The sequence below is a fragment of the Prunus persica genome, chromosome G1 (assembly GCF_000346465.2).
Source record: "Prunus persica cultivar Lovell chromosome G1, Prunus_persica_NCBIv2, whole genome shotgun sequence".
NCBI classification, from domain to species: Eukaryota; Viridiplantae; Streptophyta; class Magnoliopsida; order Rosales; family Rosaceae; genus Prunus; species Prunus persica.
This window is the reverse complement of record NC_034009.1, coordinates 30,479,281-30,498,740: the sequence shown is the minus strand read 5'-3', so window position 1 is coordinate 30,498,740 and position 19,460 is coordinate 30,479,281. Positions and strand designations below refer to the sequence as shown.

General features: G+C 38.2%; 3 protein-coding genes across 5 annotated transcripts; 2 read left to right on the top strand and 1 right to left on the bottom strand.

The window, feature by feature from the left end:
* On the top strand, positions 3,246-10,171 carry LOC18790766 (LEAF RUST 10 DISEASE-RESISTANCE LOCUS RECEPTOR-LIKE PROTEIN KINASE-like 1.2). Of its 2 annotated transcripts, none has more exons than XM_007226311.2 (4): positions 3,246-4,078; positions 8,139-8,168; positions 8,552-8,803; positions 8,949-10,171. In XM_007226311.2, exons 1-4 carry the CDS (start codon positions 3,298-3,300, stop codon positions 9,920-9,922), a joined length of 2,037 nt encoding a protein of 678 aa, XP_007226373.2. In that variant the 5' UTR covers positions 3,246-3,297; the 3' UTR covers positions 9,923-10,171. The 2 variants fall into 2 exon arrangements, with proteins under 2 accessions (XP_007226373.2, XP_020410344.1); XM_020554755.1 differs by lacking the exon at positions 3,246-4,078 and adding an exon at positions 6,724-7,860.
* LOC18789759 lies at positions 10,951-11,403 on the top strand. Its single transcript, XM_007226285.2, has one exon. The coding sequence runs from the start codon at positions 10,951-10,953 to the stop codon at positions 11,401-11,403; it is 453 nt and encodes a 150-aa protein (XP_007226347.2).
* LOC18788888 (nicotinamide adenine dinucleotide transporter 2, mitochondrial) lies at positions 12,277-16,629 on the bottom strand. 2 transcript variants are annotated; one of them, XM_020554757.1, is made up of 10 exons: positions 16,070-16,629; positions 15,667-15,777; positions 15,468-15,551; positions 14,951-15,057; positions 14,729-14,777; positions 14,451-14,563; positions 13,514-13,608; positions 13,229-13,317; positions 13,033-13,127; positions 12,277-12,924 (listed from the first exon to the last, which is right to left on the bottom strand). In XM_020554757.1, the coding sequence occupies exons 2-10, from the start codon at positions 15,746-15,748 to the stop codon at positions 12,529-12,531; spliced, it is 1,110 nt and encodes a 369-aa protein (XP_020410346.1). In that variant the 5' UTR covers positions 15,749-15,777; positions 16,070-16,629; the 3' UTR covers positions 12,277-12,528. The 2 variants fall into 2 exon arrangements, with proteins under 2 accessions (XP_020410346.1, XP_020410345.1); XM_020554756.1 differs by having other exon boundaries at positions 15,667-16,628.

Below are 19,460 nucleotides of genomic sequence, written 5' to 3'. Positions count from 1 at the left end.
GTATCCTTCTAGCATTTACACAGTAGAAAGTTGAAATTAAACCAAAACTGAAATTCACTGCACAATTAATATATGCGGATAGAAAAATTATATGTTTTCTGGACAACTTAATTCTTAACTGCTAGATAAAAAAGCAGCACTCGTTCCTACGAGTTTAGGACCAGACCTTGTAAGAAGCTCAAAGCAAATAAAAGCACAGACACAATACAAAACCAGTATTACTTTCAAGAAAGAAAGTTCCGAACTTTCCTCCATTTGCAAAACAGCAACTCAATTAATTTCAAGACAGATTCCATGCCATCTTTCAGTGCAAATACGAAATCTTTACAACAGGGATGCTGCTTGCTTATTATAGCACTCTAAATTTCTTTGTCAAATTCATGAACATGAGGATATGAACTCAACTAGGAGTCCACAAGGAAACAACTTAAACAACCAAACTTAGTAATTTATAGCAACAAGCTTTTCAATGAGGTTTGGAAGATTTTAAACCGATCAGTCCATTTCACTTGACACCCATTTATGTTTCCTGAAAAGACTTTGTCCAATTCGTGCATGCAACAATCAAAAGCTACCAGAAAAGCATGAAACTCAGAATCAGTAAGGTGCAAATAAGTAAATAATCCACTTTACCAAATGATGTCCAAACGTTGGAGACTAACAGCTAGAAGAACAAAGAAGAAAGTTGCATGTCTAGGTTTTACAGGAATGAAACGACAGTCGTTGCCGGAATGGAACGCCAGCAAAGCTGCTTCAGAAGAAAGAAGAAGTCTCTCGAAGGAAAAGGAATAGCTGCTTAGAGCATCTACAGTGATAAGGTGTATGTCATATATACACATTTGGTTGCCAAAATGTCCTGCAATGGGAAGGTATATACGGTTTTAAATGTACATCACAGCCGTGAGATGGGAAAAAAAATGTACATTTAATTTTAGACTTAGCCAAGTGGGTTCCGTAGCAAAAAAGCTAAGAGAGGGAAGAGAGAAAATCTACCGAAAAGATGGGGAAGTTATTAAAATGGTGGGCCCAGGGCGTGGTTGAGATTTATTAATATGAGGAAGTTATTAAAAACGATGCAAATGTACCAAGTTCTTCTCCAACAACTCTCTAATGTATGGCCAGATTTCATTCAAATTGAAATATGAAATTAACAACTACACTGATCAATGGTGAAGAATAAATTCATATCAAAACCAATAGTTCATAATAATTTTATTTACATCATATTGAATTAAATTATATCTTATAGGAATTTAAAAAAATTTCGGTCGATTTGTTTAGAAAAAATAATTAAACCTAATACACAACAAAAAATTAACATAAAAAAAAATCTAACACAAAAAACGAATTAATACAAAAAAAAATAAAATTTGATATTTGTATCTCCCGAAGGTGTGAAGGAGATATAAACACGGCTTTACACCTCCGAATTTACATCTCCCCACTGTGAAAACTCTTACAGAACCGGTTGGTGTAAAATTTAGATTCCTCGTTTCTGCCAAAACCAAAGGAGGTAAAAATGATAACGGGCTGAGAATTGCGATTGGCCCATTTTGCATCTATGAAATTGTCACGTAGTGGGCCAGCTTAGCCCAATTAACTTCGCAATTTTCATTTTTTTTTTCCCTCTTGAGATCATTTCCCCAGTTTTCTTTTATTTATTTATTTTCATAAAACGGTACTTTAAACTACCAATGTATTGGGAGGGAGATTAAACTTGGGTGCAAGATGATGGACAAATTACTTTTATCAACTTGTCTAACCCATGAGAGAGAGAGAGAGAGAGAGAGAGAAAGAGAGAGAGAGAGAGAGCAAACTTTGATACAAAGTAGCTGACAAATTATTTTGGTCAACTAATCTAACTCAAATATACTGATCATTTTCCCCGTTTACAAGGATTCATTTTATTTTATTTTTTTGAATTGATAAGTTAGAAAAAGGAATCAATATCCCTCAACTAGTCGGTGTTACTTTTCAGCAGAATTTCCCACTGCCACGGGGATGAAAGTCCCCTTTGAGACTTTGACAGAAAAAGAGTTGGGCAAAAACGCGTCGACACCAAACACTTTAAGAAACACAAGAGGCAACAACGGATAGAGAAGTAATAGATAATCAGTATCTTGAATCCCTGAGAGCCTTGTGAGTTTGTGTAATTTATTCCAAGTCAACACAACACAGGCCATTATTTTCTGTACAAATAGTATGTATAACTCTGATCTTCACAAGTTTCAAAATTATCACCACCCAACTTTTTTTTTGGGTCAAAAACCACCCCACTTTGGCTGAAATGAATCAGTTGTGCCGTGATAGTATATGAGGATTTGACTCTGAAAATCCTACATGATTGTTTATAGAAATGTACATAGGAAGAAAAATGCATACGCATCATGTGACTGCTTTATATACGTGCGGTACATATTTGAGACCAAGTCGCTTGTTTAGGTTGCTAGCACTAGTGGCTACTTATTTCATTAATATACAGATACTATTTAGATGCGTGCTGGTTTGGTTTCTAGTATTGAATTAAATAAAATAAGTCCCTATATTTAAGCATGTTAGGGAAGAAAGGAATTTTTTTTTACCAAGTTGAAGGTAGAAGATAGATTACTCATGAAGAAATGTATCATATCTAATCCACAAGATGGTAGGATAACAATATCTTTTAACTTATCCCCCTTAATTCCCCTAAATTGAAAAACTATTACACATTTACTTTTATTTTCTCCTTCAACATATCTTAGATTTAGTGACTTAATCAACCTAATCAAATCCTAAACACTAAACGAGCACTACGTGTACGTGTAGCATCAAAGTCGTCTTCTTCTTGTTGTGCCTTTTTTTTTTTTCCTGCTGATGAATCATAGCGTAAGTTACCAATTTCAAATTGTAATGACTTATGTTCTGAATACATGAACGGTGATTATCGTTTCAAATTCAGAGTAAAAGTCTGTGTGTGGCCCTGTAGAGAAGGCGATGTAAAGCAGAAGTTGAATTATGAGATTGGTCAAGTTGTACGACTTTCTTAGAATGTGACCCATTTAGGCAACTTTCTGTCTTGAATTCAAGAGTCTAAGATGTGAGGCAGATTATAAAGACAGCATTCTATTGCTCAAAAAGTGTCAACTGTCAGCTCCAGAGGCTTCCAGTTGGGCAATTATCAAGTCAAAGCCACCCTCTTCAAATACAACTCTCAAAATTATTATTATATTTTGTGTCTCTTTCTCTCTCTCTCCCTCTCTCTGCCATATTATTATTATCCTTTTCACTGTCTCTACGCAACAATTTACAATATCCCAAATGAATCAAAACCTCTGCATCCTCATTTTGATGTTTCTCCTCCTAACAGAAGCCTCATTTGCTGTGGACTTTTACTACCAAAACTGCAGTGTGCCCGTAAGTTGTGGCCGCCAAAACATTAGCTATCCATTCTACATCCAAGGCAGGCAAGAATCCTTCTGTGGCTACCCTGGCTTCCAGCTCTCTTGCCATGGAGATGGTGAAGATGCCTACCCACTTCTCCAATTGTCTGGTAACAATTACATCATCCACAACATCGATTACCAAAGAAAGTCTCTTCTTGTCTCAAATTCTCTGCTTTCAGGCTACTTAGAAAGCACTGCTTGTAACAATGATATTTCATCACTCCATAACTTAACCCTTCCCAATGATCAGTTCGAGTTGGCTTCAAACCAAGCTGACTTCTTTTTGCTCTACAATTGCAACTCTTCTGTGGTTGAGTCATTTCCAAAGTACAAAGTCGGTTGCTTTGATCAGCCAACTAACAAAACCAGAAGTAATACTTCAGTTCTGGCTCTGCCTCGGGATGAATATCCAAAATTAGGAAGTGACAAGTGTAGAGGAGAAGTGGTGGTGGCTCATGCTAGAGGAGGGTATGAGAATGGTGAGGTGGGATTAATACAAGAGGTTTTGAGCAGAGGGTTTGAGCTGAATTGGTTTGCTAGTGACTGCAGCCGCTGCCAAGACAGTGGAGGGAGGTGCGGCTTCAATTACACAACCTACCATTTTAGGTGTCTCTGCCCAAGGAGGACTCATTCTGTGCGCTGCCGGGATGATGAAGGTTAGTTTTTTATTTTTTATTTTTAATCTTCTGTGTACATGAAATTATTATGAATAATTAGATACTTTCGGGCATGATATAATTGTCCACTTGGGCATAGAATAGACTAATTCCTACCGTACATTTGATTCAAGAAAAATGGCGGTTGTTTAAACTTTAAATAGAAAATAGTTAAGTGGGTGCTGCTGGTACACGACATTGAATATCAAACGTTACGGATTTAAATCTTGAACCTCTAAACAAAACAAAAAAAAGTGATGCAGCTTCTAACTTCTATCTACAAAAAGAAGAAAATAGGATACAATCATACAATAACTTATTTTACGACATGATATATATAATATAACCGAGGCATAAACGTCACAATCTGAAAAGGAAAGAACATAATAATTGAGAAGCATTCACATTTTCAATAAATAAGATTAGAGAAGTAGACAAATTTAGATTTAGATATTGAGATGATATTTTAGATTTAACGTCATTCAGTCTGTAAGTGAACCTAAACCTTCAGATGATTTCATCCCCGGTTGCGCTGAAAGCTTAAAAGTAGAATTTGATGATGAACAATGTCTAAATTCACGATCAAGTTAATAAAAACCCTTTTCTTTGATATATGTAGAACAAGTTTAAACCCTCTACAGTCTGTCACATTCAATGCACTCCAACTACACAAATTTGCTGGTTGTCTGTCGGTCATTTCATTCCTCACCAGCCATTTTTGACTAAAACCACCACCGACGACCTCTGCCTGTTATTTATTAAACCCCGTTTGTTGCCATTATCTCTGTTGTTTCTTTGGAGATCATCAATGTTCATCTTAATGCTACCCTCAAAAACTGAAACTTCTATGTGAAGAAAGATTCATAATCCTTGTTCTGGAAACAAAAAGGACACCACCAAACGCCTGGAACCCGCATAAACCAATTACCAAACGCAAACCAGTGCTTACACTTTATAGCCATCTTTTGAAATTGTGACAGACCGTTGCATTATACAAATCCTTATGGGTTGTTTGAACTTCAAATTGGACACTTTCATCACATAAAACTTGGTTGCGTGGTAGAGACAGAGAGACAGAGAGAGCCACAGAGGTCCCAGAGTCATATGCCATTGTGAGTTTGTGAGTGCTAGAAATGACCCACAGCGTGCAGCAGTGCTGCAGTATTGGATTGTCCAATAGGCATGCACTATTGCACCAAAAACAAAACTACCTTCAAATAGTGCATAGCACTAGCATAGCATCACTCTTCTTTCCCTTAAGTTTATAGAATCGTGGAATGAGAATGAGAACCTTCAGAACTGCAAATTTCTAGTCTCCCTAGTTATAAGAGCACTAGGCAAGCACACTTATCAACTGTATAATCTTTCCTAATCCTAGTTAAGGACTGCCCTTAATCTTCAACTCTAAGACAATTCTAACTCAGATGCTTGAGTGGCTAATGTTCAAATTGCAGTTTGAGTTTATTAAATTATAACCAATATTTGATAACATGTTGGTGAAGAAGAATGAGGCTTTCCAAGACTTGGAGTCCATGAAACCATGCCTTTTGGTCGATGATTAAGGATTATCAAATTACAGATGTAGGTCTTCTAAACCCAATTACTCTGCGAGTTTGAAATTTAAACATGGAAGGAAAAAGAAACAGGCAAGTCAGATAGTTTTGTTTAAGGCCACAAGTCATTCATCTTGTATTCTCTTGGTTGCAAGAAATCTAGAATACCTTATGCTTCCCATGCTGCTGGCCTGGCTGCTCATTTGTTGCTTTAGTTCCTGTTTATAAGGACTTGGATTTCGGATACAACAGGCTGTGTGCCTTCTAGGTTTTGTGCCTATTGATGAAGAAGGGCAATCGAACCAAATGACGGTAAGCCACCCTCGACATCAATGTGCTATGAGCTCAATCTTTCAATGACATGGATTGAAACCATACTGAGTTAAGTCTCAGTCTCTAATCTAATTTTAAGAACCAACAAAACCCATCACAAATTTCAGCTTAAAGAAGTCGCAGGCAAGAGGCCAAGATATATATATATATATGTATTTGCGCTTGTCAAATTCAAAACTGAAGTGGTCTTGAAGCATGAATAAAACAGAGGACTCTGTTATTGAGAGAGAACAAGGAACAGAGTGTAGAACAAAACTCAGAAAGTCCTGCTTCCGTAGCCATTGTATCAATCCGGCCAACGGGATGGGTCCCTTCAATTAGTCATCTACGACTAACACCACAAAGTCTAGGTTAGGTACCCTTGTGGATACGTTTTCCTCTTACCCCGTCTCCTACTTAAACCATCAAGACCGCCAGAGAAAATGACAGCCAGAGAAAAGGACCCAGTTCATAATTACGTTTTACTAATGCCAACTCCTCATATTCTTTCTTAAATTGCGGGAGGGAAATGATAATGACCAAAATTATATAACAACGATATATATCATATATGGGATGCCTTACGACCAAATAACATCAAAGAGAAGAGAAGGGGCTTGAAGCTCAAGTCCTTAAGAACGCACCGAGATACTAGGTTCCATTAATATTCTATAATTCAATATCATAGTAGTATTCTTTGCAGTCAACGTTTCAACTAGGATGCTTTTTATGGATGTGAAACTGTTCGGACTGTCCAGTGTTCACACAATTATGTAAGTACACCCGAAAGAAGGGCGAAACCTGGTTCACGAGTCAGGAGAAGTTGTTATCTTTGCTACCGTAATGTGTGGTTCAAAGGAGTTGCAAGGTGATCTCTTTTTTAAGACCATGATTTCAATTTTGAATGTTATCATCATGGGCTGAAAAGTCAAGGGGTCAAGTCTTTCTTTCTACTGCTGGTCAATGGCGAAGATGAGAAGGAAACTCCCTCATGAGAGTCTTGTTTTTAAGCCAACCAATCAACAGTGTGTTTATCAAGCATACGATTTCAATATTTTACATGGAAAGTAGCCCCACCTTGCACTAGTTTCAACCTAGTTGTACGAGTCTTCCCCTTCCAATTTCCAAGTCAACTAGCGTGTTAAACACAGAATGAACTTAATATATTGTGAAGCAAGAATGGAAGTAAACAATTCAGCAGTCTTGTTCTGAACTAGAGAAGTAGATCCTTTTCTTTTTTGTTTTCCGTGGTGCTTTAGTTCTGGCTCTTCAGTTCAGCTGGGAATTTCTCGATGGCTCCCGTGGCTTTGTTTATTTTCTCTCTTCTCACTCATCTAGTGGTTCTTCACTCTAACGAAGAGTTGAAAATCAACAAAGGCTGTCCTCCCGAAGAATGTCAGACGCATCTTCCTGAATGCGACGGGTTGTTCACAGTTAATTGTTCTGATCGAGATAATCCGAGGATCCAACTGAAAGAGGAAGGATACTGGCATGAATTTGAGATCATCGACCCTGAACCAAATATGATTTTGATCAATGACCGCAAGCTTGAGCAGCGTTTGAAAACAAATTCCTGCAATGATCAAGTTTTCAACGACTTGCGTCTTCCCGGCCCTTCTCCAGTCTTTGATGAATTATTCACACCCAATCTGACCCTCATCAAATGCAGCACCCCACTCCACGATACAGATCTTAACTACGGCTGCAGAAATCATAACTATAATTACTATACTACTTCGCCTGATCATAGTTTACCAAGTCTCCCACCATCATGTTCCGTGTTTCAGATGCCCAAGGATCCATATAAACCTTTCTTCAGTCTCTCTGCATTGACTACTACGTTTCAACTTCTATTTCGAGTAAGAGAAGAATGCCATGTTGACAAGGGAAAATTTAAGTGTTCCGTTAGAGAAAAAGGTATTTACATCGGAATAGATGTACATCAAATTAGATGCTTCCCGCATTTACATGACCCTTCGTTATTTATCCATTTCCTTTCTTCAAAGGATTCAACTCTCAAAAAAAGGAAAGAGTCTGTTGAAAATACTTTGTATTCGGTACAAACACACACACACACACGCAAGTACATATGAGTTTTTAAATGATCGTTATGCACTATCTTGTTTTTGTTGAATGCCACTTCTATCTTCTTTGCTTCAGCTAACAAAAATTTCATTTTGCAATTTATGTTGCAGGAGATAAATTGGGATTGACGCTAGGACTAGGTAAGATTGACATCTCTGAAGTTAAATATATAATTGATCTCATCTAGGACAACTGTTACAACCCAAGGAAGGAAATCAAATCAGTCTCAAGTGCCCCTCAACAGAGGATTACTTTTCTAAGCATTACATGAAATCAACAAGCTTTAAATATTACCATATTCCTTGCAGTGTACACCGTTCATTAATGCCTCCTTTCCCAAGTTTCGCACTATGTGCTTAAACACGGTGGGGGAGTAAATTGAATGCTCTGTAAAAGATACCCTTGATCAAATTTAACTCTCTTTTAAGCACCCGCTGGTATAAACTGCTCTGTAACTGTTTTATAATTTGACTTACAGCAGTCCTTTGGTTAAAAGTTGACCTCTCTCACTTGCATGCTTCAGGTATTGGCCTTGGATGTCCGGTACTTCTTGCAGTATGCTTGTTTCTTCTGTGGTGTTACAAAAAAAAAGGCGCTGCTTCAAACTTCCTCTCAAGGAACATTTCTTCTCAGCCCCACACAAATTCAGACATAGAAGGGGGCGTCGCCTACTTTGGCGTCCCAGTCTTCACCTACACTGAACTTGAAGAAGCCACTAATCATTTTGATAGTGAAAAAGAATTGGGAGATGGAGGTTTTGGAACCGTATACTACGGTAAGAGTTAAAAAATTATGTGCTTTTGTTTTCTGAAAAACAAACAAAAGAAAAATATAACAGTTACAGTTAAAGAGGGAATGAAGTTGCAGAGTATATCTGCAGCACCTTACTGAAAGGCCTTTCTTTGATCAATCTAATATAGGCAAACTCAAAGATGGCCGGGAAGTTGCAGTCAAGCGTTTATATGAGCACAATTACAAACGTGTGGAACAGTTTATGAATGAAATTGAAATTCTCACCCGTCTGCGCCACCAAAATTTAGTTTCCCTATATGGCTGCACTTCACGCCGCAGTCGTGAACTCCTCCTTGTGTATGAATACATTCCCAATGGCACTGTTGCTGATCATCTCCACGGCGAGCGAGCAGACCCTGGCGCACTGACATGGCCTATTCGTATGAGCATTGCCATAGAAACCGCGAACGCGTTGTCTTACCTCCATGCCTCTGAAATTGTACATCGTGATGTGAAGACTACCAACATTCTCCTTGATAACAATTTTTGTGTAAAAGTTGCAGATTTTGGGCTCTCCAGGCTTTTCCCCATGGATGTCACCCATGTCTCAACTGCTCCACAAGGGACCCCTGGTTATGTTGACCCAGAGTACCACCAGTGTTACCAGCTAACTAGTAAGAGTGATGTTTATAGTTTCGGGGTTGTTCTCATTGAGCTTATATCATCTATGCCAGCAGTTGATATAAGCAGGCATAGGCATGAGATTAATTTGGCTAACTTAGCCGTAAGCAAGATTCAGAAAGGTTTATTCAATGAGTTGGTAGATCAACGTCTCGGATTTGAGTCAGATGATGAAGTTAGAAGGATGGTAATTGCAGTAGCAGAGTTGGCTTTTCAATGTCTGCAGCTGGACAACGACATGAGGCCTACCATGTGTGAGGTTTTGGAGGCTTTGAAGACAATTGAAAGCGGGCACGATGTGCCAGATAATTTAAAGCCGGCATTTGATAATGCCGGGATGAAAACAAATATACTGCCACCACCTTCACCAGATTGTGATGAGATTGGGTTGATGAAGAACAAGAGACTACTATCTTCACCAATTTCAGTGACCCAAAAATGGCCTAGCACTAGGTCTACTACACCTAATGCCAGTGCCTGATATATATTTTTCCCCGTTCTATTAAATTTCATAATACAGAACATGAATGTGTTTCAGATTTGATTAGGTGGGTTGAGGTTATTTTGTACTCATCTCCTTGATTTGTTGGTAATAGAAAAAACACATCCAGTTTGGCATATCAGTACTGCTAGGTAAAGGCTTGAGGGATTGTACATATTAAATGGAGATACTGCTGTTAATGTTCATATTTTACATTATATTTCAGATCATGAATGCCCATTTAGATCTTGTACCGTTGTCCATTTCCTTCTGGCCTCTGCTTCCTCTGATATTCTTTATTAACCAAGTTTTGGATTGTCTGATATGGTTGAGCACCTTCTCTACCCGGAAAAACGGAAAGAAACGATAAAAAGGTTCTAGATTTTTTATATTATATTAGATTAAAGCTACTCTTCACTAAACATTTATATAAACTCTTTTAAAATTGGAATTTTTTGTAAGGGTTTTTAGGTCAAAAGCTAATCACATTGTGATGGTGAGGTAATGACAACATAATCGCTCAAGAATCTTGGGTACATACTACTCCAACCTAGAAAATGGAATCTAGAAGGAATGCAGGCTGGCTCACCTCAATGGGCAATCAAGTCTAAGTAGGCAGGCATCAATGGTCATGGCCCAAAACTGACTTTTCAACTGTCTTCAGTCAAAGAATGAGGTGTACCTCTTTTTCAGAACCCCGTAGATTTTAGATTTTGGATTTAGCACATTTGGAATTTTACTTGGAAAATGTACCTCTCTCTCTCTCTCTCTCTCTCTCTCTCTCTCTCTCTCCCCCTTTTTCCTCCCAAAACCCTCAAAACCCTCCCTTTCAAATTGTGAAAAAGAGAGAGACCCAATCAGTATTAGTCTAAGTAGTGTATAAAAAAGATGCATCCACTTCCCAACATATCCTTTTTCCCATTTCAGAAGCAATCAATTGTCTCTACCCGGCAATCATTCACCCATTTAAATTCAAATTCCCTACAAACCCACAGCAAGATACTCCCCCCCATGTATATATAGAGATCATGCCAGTTAGCAACAAACCTCAAAAGATGGGGACGCTACAGAAGTTCAAGCTGCTCGCGACGCAGTGCGGCGTGGCCCAAAGCCCAACCCGAAGCCCAAGAACGAGCCCATTGATCCAGCTCCGCCGCCGCAAACCCACCTTGCTAATGCTCCTGACCCGGAGCAGCAGTCGCCGACGAGACACACCGGTCCAGTCACTGCCGCAGAAGGCTCCGGCTCCGGTTCAGAGGCACAGCCTCAAGGACCTCTTTGTGTCTTCCCCGCCTTTTGAATTAAACGAGAAAAGGAAGAGTGAGATAGATACGCGGCAAGAGTTCGGTTTGGTGGTGGCGGGTAAAGCAGTTGGTGGAGTTGGGCCGGGTTCACCTAGACCGGGCTGGACCGGTTTCCGTTACAAGTCATTGTTACTGAGAAGGGCTTGGCGCCCTGTGCTCGTTACCATTCCTGAGTAAATTAATTAAATCCTAATTTTAGTCATCGGAAATATATTAGAGCTTTTTGAATGTAATTGTCATGTGATGGTCTCTCATGAACTTTGGTCCAAAAATTTTTGTACACTCTTCTTGTTGCTATATCCAATTAAAGCATGTCTCAAGGGGAAAACATGTTTCTCTAATCATGCACTTAAAAAATATTTTTGATATATGTGATTTTGATAATCAAAGAAAAACCCAACTTTGTGTGCACGCCAATATCAATCTTTTTTGAGGTATCTTGTTAAAGTTAAAGTGGCATGGACCAGGGCCGTGGCTGGTGGGAAATCACTGAAGTAAAGCAAAAGCTGTGCCCTTGAGGGAAAAAGGGCAAAGAATAATAAGGCATGCTTTATTACACCACCAAAGCTCAAGCTTGGCCATTTGAAAAAGCACAACTTTTGAAAATTCTTATCTTGCAATCCGACTGAAAATCAATTGGCAATCCCATTTTGGAGGTCATTCTCTGCAACTCTGAGAGTCTCCAAATTTTAGTCAAAATAGTTAGAAAGCCATTATAGCAAACTACTTCCTCTAACAATATTGTCTACTTTGGCTAATCTATAATATTATTTCTCTCATCCCCTCTAAATTAAAAGTTCATTAAAAAATCAAAAAGTAAGAGGTGAAAGAGGGTTGCGTGCCTAGGTAGAGAGAACAATAAGAAATGGAGAACCCGCAAATTCTCTCTTCTCCTCTCCGAATGTAGAGAGGCACCAACCTCAAATAGGGAGTTCTACAAAATAGAGAGCCATATGCTGGAGCTGCATTTGCCCTCATTCTAGCCAAAATGGCTAAGAATCAGAGTATAGCAACTCTCTTAGTTATAACAAAATATGAAATCCATGAAAGAAAAAAAAAAAAAAAAACTTTTGCTCATCCAAATAAATGTTACAGTTCTCTGCTTTCGAATCATAGGGATGGAAAGAACTACTTCAATGCTAATTCAATGGCGTACATTTGAAAAGTAAAATACAAAGAAGGCAAATAACTTTTTTTTCTTCCCTTCAAATGGGCTTACATTCATCTATCTTGTTATTTAATTTCATTATTACAGAAAAATTTCTTACAATCAAAATTAAGTTCAAAAAAGAGAGTCGTCGTTCAGTGTCTTGCTGCTAGCTGCTCTTTGTTTGCAAGAGGAATCGGTGTCCTCTGATTTGTTTGGGATTGTGATTGCCGCAAATCAGAGTTATTCACCACTCTCTCGTTGCCTCCATTTCCCTGCTGAGATTCAGCATGGCCATCAGGCTTAGGGCGGCCATTTGAATGCTCTTTTTCTTTAAGTACAACCCTCCGCAAGAACCTATCTATCATCTCGTAACTGGTAAATGTAATAACAGCAGAAGGAGTGGTTCTTAATAAATTAGTGGCACAACCATTATAAAATCCACGAAGGCCTTCCTTTTGGAACACCTTCTTTGTACAATCAATAACCCCTGCATACTGGGGTTCAATATGTCTGGCCTGGCCTTGCTCTTGCAGCCTGGAGCGAACGACCTGCAGACAGGATAACAATAACAAAATATGAGAAAGAAAGAATGAGGATTTTTAGTTGTAAGCAGTCCAAATTCCAATGTGTTTAATAAGAAGTCTAGCAGAGCATACCTCGTGAGGGTAAGTTATTACTGAAGCAATTACTTTGGATATCGATGAGGCAATGGCAACATTACCAGGGTTTAACTTATCAACAGTTGTATTATCTGAAAAGTTAAATTTCATGCGTTCAGATAATGTTAGTAATAAGAAAATACTGAAGATTCCAGTAAAACAATCTAGCACAGAAGAAAACATATCACATTACCCCTTTTTGCCATAAAAGATTTTATCTTTTCATAAGCAGGAAATTGAATTGCAACATGACTTATCCCAGCCAAAGAAGGCAAGATCCCACTGTTTGAAACCACACAAACAACAAAGAAGGTATCATGAACGGAAACCACACTTTCATAATTATCATAACTTGAGAGGGCTTCTTTATACCAATTTGGAACGGAAAGAGAATTTTGATTAGTACTTAAGCGTCAAATATGAAATTCCTAGTCTAGTGTCATATCTACATGCTATAATTGAAAACAAGAAAAATGACCTATATAGACCTCGCATGCCTTCCTCAGTTGCAATCCTTGTGAAAGCAGATCTCATGCTTTTGTAAGGAATCACACCAGGCCTCATTCCTTGTGTCTACATAAAGATGATCAAGAATGTTTTAAAAAAGAGACAGCAGTTCAAACATTAATAAATGTGAAGTTCTAGAATTTTCTAAAACCATGAACATTGAGTTAAGCCAGAAGCTCAAGATATGTAATTATGTGGAAGAGATTCATTACCCAAGTTAGATTACGCATCAACCCCAAGGATATTATATGCCCACACATTTCTTGAAAACCTATAACTATAAGCACTCTAGGACCATCTCTAGCAATTAGATGGATCTCCAATTCAATTTCAAAAAGGAACAGATAAAATCACCGTAAGATATAAGCTACCAAATTATGGTGAAAAAGGAAACAGATTTAAAAAGAAGCACATGTTACTTCAAAACAGAAACCTCTAACAAGTTAGAAGTTATATCATATTGAACTCATATCTCTTCATATCCACTTCCCAGAAGCCATACTTATATAGTTCAAACTCTATGCCAGCTTGGCCAATGCATCCGTCTTAGCACTGATATTGGATAACTTTGATCCTCTGAAATCCATCCATTTTCAGTAAAAATTCCCCGGTTTTAGTAGTTCTGTGAGACTGCAACACAAAGAAGCATTTGCTATTGCAAACAAAAGCAAACTCCCGTGCTTGAAAAACACATGCTTGAAAGGGCATATGCATGCTTAAACACTGTCAACTCTAATATAATTATGAGGAAACTTAATCACGAAATAAGCATGTGGTCAAGCAGAAAATGAGATAGAATCACAGATGTCCTTATTACTACAATCAATGAAATAACAATCATAAGAATATAATATATAATATATAGTTCCATTTTAAATGAATTACAAAGACAAGAACAGTAAACTTACTTGAAGTCTGGTCTTAACAACCCACAATGGATTTGTTGTAATGGCTGTGGCAGCCCCGGCACCAGCAGCAGCTATCATATTTGCACCAATTGTAAGTTCGCTGCTGCCATCAACTGCAGCATGACAATAGTGAATGATTAAAACCAACTAACCAAATACTATTAAGTATCCCCCATAGCTCATAACTAAACCAAGAATAGAGGAATACTATGTGTTTCATAAGATATCATGAGAAGACCGACACAAATTTTCAAGTAAGCGACATTTAGGAAACCAACCATGTGACTGGAGTAGGCCTTTGAGTTGCTCATAAACTGTGAAGTACACCTACATATGAATAGAATACTTATGTCACCAACAGAACTCTATAAAGTATGTTAGATTAGAATGTGCATGTGATCTGAAAGAGGGACCCATATCCTTCGGAACTCAAGTTTGCACAGTATAAGGGTTCCCAAAGACTTGTTTCACAATATATAGGCAACAAAAGTAACACTCACTGCCCAATTTGGAAGTAGCGCTAGAATTGTTGGTGAAAGGCCACGATACATCCCCTTCAAACCTTCAGTTTTTAATATGTTTTGTAGGCTTGTGATAATGATACTACCTGAGCATAGGCCAAAAGGATAACAAAGAAGAACATTCATATATCAACAAGAGTAACAATACGCGGTATGCAGTACGAACTACAAGTATAGAGCCTAAGGCATGTGTGGCATACTTCTACTACTCAATGCATATTTCCTCATTTGTGGGAATAATCTACAGATCAAAAATTGAAACTCTAATCTGACTATGATTCCATTTCCAGTTTCCACCTAAACATGTGTTCAGCATACTTCCAATACATTAGCTAGTGAATCTAGTATGGTTAAAAATCGCTACTTGCACCAACTTTTCTATAGATAAATTAAGGCCAGCAAACCCAGAATCACCCATTTCCTCTGACCACTGATAAATACAACATAATATGTTCAAGGGAATAATAGTGCATAGAGTCTGAATAGTGAAGAATACCTCTTTGTCCCGGAGGCATGCCATGGACCTGTAGCCTAGTCTTGATGACATCCAAAGGGCACACGAACGTTGCCGCCATAGCACCTGCAAAGCTTAAATATAACCAATTCGCAGACAAGAATGAGAAATTCATCAGATTTCCAATGCGTTCCCAAAGGAACGGAACCCTAGAAATTGAAAAGCGAAGGGAAAAGCTGACCAGCGGCGGCGCCTGCACCGGCGTGGCAGATGCCATCTCGGACAGTGTGGCGGTCAGAAGATTGAGCGGCCCCGCCCCCCATCGTCAAAGCACTTTCTAGTCTCTTTAGAGCTGGTTCAAACTCAAATCAAAGGTAATTTGCATGGCCAATCCCAATGTATTAATTAATGTATGTATGAGAATATATGTATATTTATAGGTACTAAGTTACATTGATTTGATAGAGGAAGAATAGATCAAGGAGTGTGTTTGGGGTTGGAAGCCGAGACCATGAGACCATAAGACTGAGATTAATTTAAAGTTGAGCTATGTCGTCTGTGTGCGCTTGTTTGAAGGGTTTAAGCGATGAATAAGAACGTGTCAGGTGGGTTGCTTGGATTTGGATTTGGAAATGGGAAATTACCTGGAATTCATAAATTTGTTTCTCTCAGAGGGAAGTGGTAATTACCAAATAAGGGGGCTTGGCCTTGGTCTCTCTTCTCTGCTATTTCGACGACCATCATCAAATTGAAATCTTCCTACTTTTTAAACTCAATTTCTGCGTAATGGTAATATCCAAAGCATTCAGCTTTTTTCTGTTCACTTTTTGTTTTCTTTCCAATTTAACTTGAATTTTAGAGGTCCTGGTCCTGGCTGCTGCTCACTTTCTGCAACATTTGGTCTTTTTTTTTTTTTTTTTTTTTTTTTTTTTGGGGTATGTGCTGATGTAGGCGGATGATAGATGTAAACATTCATAATTCAGACTTCTAACTTTTCTTGTTTTGTGAACAACGTTTTTAACAAATAAAAGATGACCACATATTAATATATCGGACAAGTACTTCAGTTTGGTCCAGCCTACCTGAAGTTTTAGAGGGGTGTATCTAATTCATACTTATTAAGACGTTTTTTAAGTGAGTGACTTTCATAGAGATGACAAATTCTTAAATATTTTCATAGAGTTGATAAAAGTCACTAGTAAATTGGCAAGACTTTTGCTCTTAATAATTAGCCTTAAAAGTATGGAAAAGTCATTCATTTAATAAGCTTTTTAAAAGTCATTAATTTTTTGAATTCCGCCAAATTTTTAAATACTTTTTAAAAGTCATAACTGAATACCACCAAACTTTTAAATACTTTTTAAAAGTTACAATTAGGTAGTCATAGATCAATACATGCTGAAAATTGAAAAGTTTCATCAACTCGACCAAGAACAAAGAGAATGCCAAGCCAACTCCCAAGTACCTTGGCAATCTCCGTTTACAGACCCCCATTTTCTGGTGTTTCTGGTGCTTGAGCACCTATAGTGATGTAAAACAGATGATGGAAGCAATCAAAGAGGAGTTGGGGAGACATGCAAGCAAGGGTAAATCGGATAAACTGCATATTTGGGCTCTAAACTCATAATCAAGCCCATGACCCGTCGATTCGAAAAGAATGGAGTCACGAGTAAAACTCATCGCTTTGCCATAACGTATGGGTCTTTTCAGACATCCGAGATCGTTAGGTAGCCCGAAATCCAATTTTTACAATTTTTAAAAACTTTGTTATTTTCCTATTTTAATTCTTTGTTTATTCCTAGGGTTTCTAGAAATATTTAAATTAATTTTACCCATGGCTAGGGTTATGTTTTGTTATTCCAAATTATCAAATAAACCTTGAGGTTTTCTCATATCTGCTTGGTGAATTCTAGAATTACATGTTTGAGGCTAAAGTTTTAGTCATCATATTGTCATGCTGCATCATATAGACCTTGTTTGGTGGGGTGGCATGGATTAGCGTAATAAAATTGAAATAACGTCATGACTAGTGCTTTGTGCATCCATGGGACGAAATTCAAACCCCAATTTACTCTAGCCAGTCTTATTCATAGTCATTCTATAGTGAGAGTCTTATTCATGGCTTTTAAATAAGGTCATATCTTTTAACTATTGAATTAGACTAAATAATTTGATACAACGGTTAAAAAATATGGCATATTATCAAAACCGACCCACCAAACGAGGCCATATTATTTTGGGAACTATTTGTATACCTTGTTCACTTGTTGGTTATGGTTTGGTGGGCTCAAAATGGTACCCACGCACCCAACACAAATAAAGCCCGGCAAGAACAGTTTATTTGTTGGGGCATTTTCAGCTGGATATGGTATATCTTGGTTGCTGGGCCCAGTTTGGTATGCAATGGCTTTCTGTAACATCGACCATCGTATGTGGGGTGGGGGCAAGCATGGCAATGGCATGCGTGTAGGGCCCAGATAGGCCCATTCTCCCAGCCTGTACTTGCGCTCAGTAGTTGCTCAAAACCAAAAACAAAAAAAGATTTTCTAAATCCCCTGCCCTCAAAGTTGAAAGCATCAAGGCAAGGACAACACAGTATGTGAATGTGATGATGGATCCAAGGCACCTACAGGCTTACAGTTACAGCCTTGGGAAAATTCTCAGAAATCTCAGTTCGGTAAGAGGTCGCTGAAGAAACCTATAAATAAATATACGTTGGGAAATGTGCCATTATGCCCCCTTCCTGTTATGTCTCCAGATAATCAGAAATTACTGGAGAAAAGAAAAAGAAAAAGAAATTCAAATGGGTTTTGGAGAGGGAGAAAATATTCATATGATTTCATATGATGCAACGCTTAACACACACATTGGGTTGTCTCGTGTGGTTCTTGTCATTAAAACCTCAACCAGAGACCATCTCTCCTTCCAACTACAACTTCCCCATCTGCAATTCATTAATTATGTACTCGAATTAAATGGTATTTGCAATATCATTCACAATTTGCAGCCACAGACACAGCCGCTTTCAGACTGATACTGATATGGATTCTCAACACAAGTAGCACATTGTTTAATTTCCATACACAATCATAAAAGAGAGTTTTAGCTCATGGAGTTTGCTGCACACATGGTTTCAAGTTTCAACCCAACCCATGTAGCTTAGCTTTTATCATCTTAGGAAATAATTGACAGCAAGGCCTAAAGCTACTTGGTAGCAATAGCCAACCAAAAATTATTCTTCATATCATGAAGCCTATATCATGGGACATTGGATACCATCATATTATATTTGGGATTTTGTATTAGTCCCATGAGGCTGGCTGAGGGCTACAAGCCTGCAACTGTAACCCTACCCTGCATTTGTATAAACAGGCTGCATATGGCCAACTTAATTATTCCACAACCACATGTTGCTGTACCTAATCACCACATTAACTATAGTTAATCTGAATAAACAACAATGCTCAAGGAATTAAGGCAATTCAACTAATTAAATATCCATGCAGCAGGTCTTTCCTTTCATCCTTATCTATATTATCATCACTTAATCACTACAATCCAGCATTAGGCCAGCAAAAATTACATTACACACCTACACAAGAGATGAGATGAGAAGAGAAGAGAAGAGAAGAGGAGAAGAGAAGAGAAGAGGTGGTCCTTTGGATCACAATCAGCATTGACTGGGGTGTGTGGAGACCACCAAAAGACCTCGGTAAAAGGCAAAGCAAAACCTGCAGGTTAACAGGTAACAGGACAGACATCTGCAAGCAACGCAAAGACTCCCACTCATTTAACCACATACAACGTGCGCACTGCGCACCTTGTCCACATCATTGCCATTACAGAAACACATGCACAACCCAGCGCCACGTGTCGGCTTTTTCCCGCAAAAATCATAATCCCGAAAGTTGTTACCAATTGCCACTTGGTCTCCAGACTCTACTCTTCGCTTCATCACCAGCTGAAAAATGAAACCCTCTCCAGTGAGCTTTCTTCGATTTCAGGTTTAAAAGTTTTTTTTTTTTATAATCTGGT

Coding starts and splice junctions, on each gene's coding strand:
- LOC18788888 (XM_020554757.1), bottom strand. CDS start 15,748: ATGGGGGGCGGGGCCGCTCAATCTTCTGACCGCCACACTGTCCGAGAT. Junction 14,778..14,950: donor CGCTACTTCCAAATTGGGCA/GTGAGTGTTACT, acceptor ATTCATATGTAG/GTGTACTTCACAGTTTATGA. Junction 13,128..13,228: donor ATCTTTTATGGCAAAAAGGG/GTAATGTGATAT, acceptor TTAACTTTTCAG/ATAATACAACTGTTGATAAG.
- LOC18789759 (XM_007226285.2), top strand. CDS start 10,951: ATGCCAGTTAGCAACAAACCTCAAAAGATGGGGACGCTACAGAAGTTC.
- LOC18790766 (XM_007226311.2), top strand. CDS start 3,298: ATGAATCAAAACCTCTGCATCCTCATTTTGATGTTTCTCCTCCTAACA. Junction 4,079..8,138: donor GCGCTGCCGGGATGATGAAG/GTTAGTTTTTTA, acceptor TTTATGTTGCAG/GAGATAAATTGGGATTGACG. Junction 8,169..8,551: donor GGGATTGACGCTAGGACTAG/GTAAGATTGACA, acceptor TGCATGCTTCAG/GTATTGGCCTTGGATGTCCG.